The sequence below is a fragment of the Meleagris gallopavo genome, chromosome 1 (assembly GCF_000146605.3).
Source record: "Meleagris gallopavo isolate NT-WF06-2002-E0010 breed Aviagen turkey brand Nicholas breeding stock chromosome 1, Turkey_5.1, whole genome shotgun sequence".
In the NCBI taxonomy this organism is placed as follows: Eukaryota; Metazoa; Chordata; class Aves; order Galliformes; family Phasianidae; genus Meleagris; species Meleagris gallopavo.
The window spans coordinates 160,488,989-160,495,897 of NC_015011.2; the positions used below are offsets into that span (position 1 = coordinate 160,488,989).

The window sequence follows — 6,909 nt, forward strand, 5'->3', positions numbered from 1 at the left end:
TCCTCCGTTCCTCCTTCGCTTTTTCCTTCGGTTCCTCCCCTCGTCCCGAGCGCGCCGGAGGTGGCCGTTCACGTGCACCCTTCTACGCCGGTTGGCTGGCGATGAGCAGCCGCCGCAGCCTGCCGGGGCTGAGCACGGCGTGTCCCGCCGCACGCGGGGCCGCCCTGACCTTGGCAGCGGAGTCCCGATGCCACCTCCTGCCCTCGGAACTCCTCCGGGCCGGGCGTGGGGAGGTGACGCGTGTGGGGTTGGGGTGAAGGCCCTGCGGACCTGTTGAGCTCGCTGATGCTTCTGTGTTTGCAGGTCCGAGCTCTGGGTTTGCTGTAGAAGTGGCAGAGCAGTCGTTAACTCGGCATGTCCACGAGCAGTTTGTAATAGGATCGTGTAATCACAAAGAAGACGCGGGAGTAGGTACGTACGTGTGTAATAACTGCAGTTTTGACTAAGTCTTCTGAAAGTGGCAGCGTGCTCTTAGTAATCATGGGCTCGTAGAACTTTCATACTCTCACCTCCCTCTTTGTTTTTCCTTTTGCTGCCATGCATTCGGTGGCATGTGCTGCTCTGGGGACTGGCACAAGCTGATAGCGCTCAGCGTGATGCCTTCTGCTGAAGGCAGGTGGTGGTTGCTGTCTGGTAATTCTCTTCATTCGGAGGCTGCCTCACTGAGCTGCCTTTCTGAAGTTTCTGCAAGTGAAAAGCAATGCCTGTGTAGTGCTGTGTGAGGGATAATGAATGCAGCTTGGTTCTAGAGCCTCTGCTTTGTAATGAACATCAGGCTTATTGTGTGATCAGCAGTGAAACAGTTCACACAGAATTACAGAATGGCCCAGGTTGGAAGGGACCTCGAAGATCATGAAGCTCCAACACCCCTGCTGAATGCAGGGCTGCCAACCTCCCCATTTAATACTAGACCAGGCTGCCCAGGGCTCCCATCCAATCTGGCCTTGAACACCTCCAGGGATGGGGCATCCACAACCTCTCTGGCCAGCCTGTGTCAGCACTAATCTGTAACCACGGAGATATTGAAATATTGGTGTCGTTTATTACAAAATCAGGGTTTGTTTTTGTTTTTTTTTTTAACCCTTTTTTCGTCGATTCACACAATGCATCTAAACAGATGAAATATGTGAATTCACTGAGTGACAGAATTTGGCTTACTTCTTAACCTCCATGAATAACAAACATGTTCAAAGACACGTTTTCTTAAAGCCTTGTTTGTACTTGAATGCCCATGCTTGTAGCAAAGAGGATGTAAAAAGGATGCTTTGTAGTGTCTTTTGTAAGTCTTCCAACGTGACCTACAGGAAGTTGTATTTTCACTTTATATTACTCAGGAATATGGTTCAGGTAACAACAGGCTTCAAAAGAAGCACCACAGTGGGTAGAAGAATAGAAAACACTGTTTACTCAATGTGAAGACAAGTTTACCAGTCAATGAGGCACTGATTCACGTGTGTGCTAGTATTTTTTTGAAGACCCATGCAGCTTCTTTGACAGTAGCACCAGCCAAGTGCCTAGCTCAGCAACATGATTCAGAAACAGTGGGAGCTCTTTGGCTCACTGTTCTTACTCCAAATTACTCCAAATGAGCAGGCTTGTCTTAACAGCTCACCCAGCGAAATTACCTTGCTGCAAGCTTGAAAACTGAATTCTTTTGAATGTTTTCTTTGAAACTGTTGCCTTTGTATTTCTGCTTTCCAGCTGCCTTCCTGAGAGATGAGCTATAGTTCTTATTTTACTTTATAATATGTAGTTGTGTAAGGACTTGCACTGGGAACATGTCAGCTGGATGCAATTCTAGATATTCGTATTCACTGTTTTGCACTTGTATCTTCTGAAAGCCACACAGAAACACTTGATTTGCCTGTATCTGTGTGATCATGCGTGTAGTTTTTGAGCTGCTGTTCACTGTAAGTAGAACAGTTTTGCAATCTATTTTGCTTTATAGCCGGGGAGTCAAAGCAAGTAGTTATTCCTGCTGGTTGGCATTGGACACCTGATGGAGATGCTGCTTCTGTAATCAGTAGAAAGGTAGTAGTCAACAGTGCTCCCTGGAGCTACTCTTTCTCTTTATGTGAGATCCAAGAGTTCTAGAAACTGGAAAGCAGAAATAAGCTGAAGCTAAGTGGTGATACTCCAGAGGGTTTGCTTAATATGGCAGAAGTAATCAAAATACAGGTTTGCTACGTTTCGGTTTAGCTCTGGGGACAAGCATTCTCTGTTCCCAACTATCTTGAAAGAAGCTGAGTGGAAACGAAAGCATTCATGTGACATTCTGGCCTGTCAATTATTGTTGTGAATTGTGTGTGCTTTGTCTCACTTTTCCCTCAGGAGGAAAATATCTTGACACCTTCCAGGAATCTGGAGACTTTTCACTCTGCAATAATCAATAAACAAGTGTGAAGCATGAGGATCAACTCTGCTCTTCAGGCTGCTATTGACCTCACAGCAGGAGCTGCAGGTAATGCTGAGGGACAGTTTTAATACTTTTGATAAGTGCTTAAGAGCAATTTCCCACTGCTTAGAGAACTGGGGGGAGGAGAGGAGGACCTCACCTTCTGTATTTTAAGGATATTGAAGTAAAACAGCTGAACTTGGCTGGCAGAAGAAGTTGCATTGTCTCTGATGTTACTGTGCTGGTGATGTCTGTGGACTCATTTGTGGTGGAAGGGACCTCTAAAGGTCATCTTGTCCAACTCCCTAGCAATGAACAGGGATATCCACAGCTGTATCCATGGCTGAGAGATGAGCATTTTTTAACTCACTGGGGAAAGCAGTCTTTGAGATTCTAAGTTTCATCTCTGGGTGACATAGAAAGAGCTATGTAGCAAAGCTTTTGTTTTTGGAGCAGGCTGAGCTACAGAGATGCTAGTTTCTCATAGAAGCTTATGTGATACCCAGGACTCATTAAATATTGGGATAGAATAGTTAATTTGATAATGTTCACAGTGAAAAGGCTGAAGGAAGAGTTTATCTGAAGCGCTGTTATAACTGGTTTAAACAAATTCATCTTTTTTGCCCCTACTGTATCTATTGCAGTCATTCCTTTTATGACAGTGTTAATGGTGTTAAGTGTAGTTATTAGAGGACATTTGCCAGAGTGGAGTAAACCTCAGTCCACTGAGAAGGCAAAGAGTAACTTACAATAAGAGTTCAGTGTACCACCTTCATAAAGCATTTGGTCTTCCAGCACATTTTGCCAGTGCTTTGTTAGTCTTTGCACGATGCTAAAGCAAGGTAAGGCTCTGTTTCACTGTGAGGGAAGGCTCTTTTTACTATTATTCCCTTGTTGCCTTAGGAAAATCTATTTCTCTTAATCTGTTCACTCTGCGTTTTATATTTTTATTGCTTTGGGGTTTGTTTGCTTATTTTTGCTTTTGTAGGGAATGAGGAGTGGAGGTATCTTTTTAAAGAGTAGCTGACAGCTGCTTTATTTTCCATGATAGCAACTTGCTATCTGTGCAGTTCTTGACAGTTTTACTGATGTTCCTTGGTTCTTAACCAGGTGATGTAATTGCTTTTCTTCCCAGGGCTTCAGCTAGAGAATACTGTTCTTAATTAACATCCAGGGCAGTGGAGCACTCTGACTTCTTGAGTTGCAGCCTTGTTTGTCTCTTCTTGTCTACTGCAAGTGCTGAAAGCTAGCGTTAGCTCAGGAATCTATTTGCCTGGTGGTACTCTCATACAGGCAAAATGCATGCACTTGGGGTTTGCCTGTTTTGTTTTTTTCTGTTGTTTTGATTTTTTGTTTTAGTTTTGTTTTTTTGTTTTTGTTTTTGTACCCAACAGAGTATGTAGAGTAGTACTTAAAACTTTCAATGTACATTTCTTTCTTATGGTTATTGTTCTCCTTCTTCAGATAGATGAAGTAAATTTCTAGACCTTTTTTTTTTTTTTTTTTTTTTTCAATATGGTTTCAGAGTTCTTAAATCATTGTTCTTGTCCTTTGGTTTTCTTTGCTACTTTTGTTATAATAGATGGTTCTGCCTGAGTATTTATTTGCCACGTTCTTTGCACATACTTGCTCAGTATTGCCTATGTTCACTGGCTGTGCCTGTTACTGTTGTACATGTCTTTGCACCCTTTAGGAAGTGTATTTAACAAGGCAAACAGCTTGTTCCTGAGCAAATGCATAACCTGATTTTACCTTCCTCTACAAATAATCTCGACTAGCTGATAAGTAGTGCTATTCTGGGGCAAGTAAATTGTGAGCAGTAATAAATCAGTCGTTTATGTGCCCGTTGGTCATAGTCCTTTGGCTAGGATCTGAGCTGCCTCTAATCACTTCTTAAAGCAGGACTCTTCTCACCGTGCTGCTGTTACTCTTAGGACCACACTTGCCTAAGCTTTCAAGCAGGGTTTTTGCATGTTTGTTTTTACAGACATTCTGCTGCTGACTGGAAGAAATTTTTTTCCTTAATATTTGAGATATTAACCAGAACTTTTTGTCTTGAGTTTACAAAGTTCATTGCTGTACTTGATTGGGCTTCTCATGCCTTCTCCAGAGATGCTGTAAGAAGAGCACTTTCTCTTTTTAGAACAACCATTCAGTCAACTCCCAGTTTTCCAGCTTTGGATTCTCAAAGCCATCGCTGATTATCTTGGTCTTCTTCCAACAGCCATTATTTTATGACGTGTATTTTAGGTCTAGCCTTACACAGGAACCTAACACATGTCCTGAGGATACCTTTCTTGGCTTTCATGCAAGTGGCATTTGCTGAGCCTTTCCAGAGTTCTTGTCATCTGAGGCTGTTACTGCTCCTTGGTTATCCCTCCAGAGCAGGCAGTTCTCCCTGTATGACTTACTCTGAAACTTGCAGTGATCCATGTGGTTGGGAATCAGGTTTTGTGAGAGCTGGGTTCCTGAATTCTTACAGGCCCAAAATGCCTTTTTGCAGAGGAACAGCAATAAGTGTGTTTACAAAGAGTAAAATGGGTTGAGAATCACCCTGGTTAAACAAGCATTTGCTTACTCTTTGTCTCTCTTCTTAGAAGAAAAATAACTGCTTACATGCACACACTTGTTTTTACTTCGGTGTCTTGAGCTGAATTTACAGATAAATATTTCAGTTCAACAATAAAGAAAAAAACACCATCTTGTTCATCTGCCCTCTTTAGGGCACGTTCTTGGTACTACATCAAAAAGTCAGTTTCTGTTGTAGGATGGTCCTTTCTTTTTAAAAGCAAAGCCCTATAGCAGACACCCATCATGTGCTTCCTGTTAGCTATCAGCTCCCAACAGGTTGCTACCAACGTACTCCTGTAATTCTTATTGATAGCTTATGTGTAACTTTTTCTGTAGACTACTGAATTGAGTTGAGTTTCACAGAAGAATATTATAGTGAGGGCAAAGTGGTTATTGACAACACTGATGGAAGTATCTCACAAGTTTGTAGGGTATTGACCTTGCAATTCAGTTTGGAAAAGATAACAGCTTAGGAAACTTTGCCCTCTTGCCCTTTTTAACTTCTCCTATATGCACTGTTCCAATATATAGGAATACAAGTAAAGAAACTTCATCTGAAGTTTTGAAGGGGAGGACTTACAAGTTTGGTTCTCAATTTATAATGTGTCATCAGTTTTTAGCACTCTCAGCAGTGCTCCTCTTGTCCTGGAGGAGTCTGCCTCACCTGATTACAAATCATTCAGTTTTTTATTGCTGGAACACAGAATCAGATAGCTTCTGATCCACTGCACTAATAAGTGAAAGCATTGCTTTTTAACTTATCACAAATGCCTTGATTGCCAAAGAATAGCTCTAATTCAGTACTCCTTTATAGAACTGATTAATTTAGATGCTTGCTTTTATTACAGTAGAGACATTTTTACTGAGAATCAAGCTATTAGTCTTTTTATGCATGATTTTTTCCCTCAGGTGACTAAGTTCACCACTGACAATAGATGCTATTGTGCTAAATTTACTGCAGTTATCTTTTCCTGCAGAGAACTGATTCATCTTTGCTTTCTGCATGACTTTTCTAGCAATGTTTGTGTGCAGACCCTTCAGTTGTGTTTACCTTCAGTCACCCTCTTAACTTCCACTGCTTGCTTAGGTGGGACAGCCTGCGTGGTGACTGGCCAGCCCTTCGACACAGCAAAGGTGAAGATGCAGACGTTCCCTGACATGTACAAAGGAATTGTTGACTGTTTTGTGAAAACCTACAAACAAGTGGGATTTCGAGGCTTCTACAAGGGGACCACACCTGCTCTGGTAGCCAACATTGCAGAGAACTCTGTTCTTTTCATGTGCTATGGGTTCTGCCAACAAATTGTGCGAAAAATTGTTGGAGTAGACAGGAAAACAAAGCTCAGGTTAGTAACAGCAGTCTGTTTTGTATTTAAAAAAAACTTGGGAGGGGAAAAATTACGGAACTGCTACTTGCAAATATTTTCTAGGTGCAACTGGTGTCCCAGGTATCTTTCTGCCAATAATGCAGTGTAGTTTGTTTTGAAATGTAGATCTTCCTGCTAGGATATGGTGTCTTACTGCGTCAGAGCCATCTCATGGCTGAAGCTGACTGGTTTAGATGTTCACAACTCAGCTGAAATGTTCAAGACCTGGAACACTTTATCAAAGAACTGAGCGTTGCAACTTACAATTCCCAAGCTGTTCTAATTGTACAGGGGAGGTAATGGTTCCTCTTATAAGGAAACATACTGAGGGGAAAGAACGCTCTTTTATTTAATGGTTTTGTTGTTATTTTTTTTCTCTTCAAGTTTCAAAGGCTTCAACATAATATTGATTAGACCAGAGGATCCTTTAAGCACTATGTGTTGTCTACAGTACTGGCAATAAATGATTGCCTAATGGATGAGAAAGAAGAGAGAAAATATTTAATGCTTCCTCTGGGTCCTGTCAGTTTGTGTTCTTAGTTAAGAAGATTTCTTAATCCCAATGTGATTTTTTTT

The 6,909-nt window shown here is 41.8% G+C and overlaps 1 protein-coding gene across 1 annotated transcript in view; it reads left to right on the plus strand.

The window, feature by feature from the left end:
* The first annotated feature begins 99 nt into the window (after nucleotides 1–99).
* SLC25A15 (solute carrier family 25 member 15) overlaps nucleotides 100–6,909 on the plus strand; it is a 15,415-nt gene continuing 8,605 nt past the window's right edge. Inside the window, exons 1-4 of the mRNA XM_003203298.4 lie at nucleotides 100–233; nucleotides 304–411; nucleotides 2,332–2,461; nucleotides 6,054–6,312. Coding sequence (XP_003203346.1) covers nucleotides 2,407–2,461; nucleotides 6,054–6,312 — 314 coding nt within the window. The 5' untranslated portion in view covers nucleotides 100–233; nucleotides 304–411; nucleotides 2,332–2,406. The remainder of the gene's footprint in view (nucleotides 234–303; nucleotides 412–2,331; nucleotides 2,462–6,053; nucleotides 6,313–6,909) is intronic.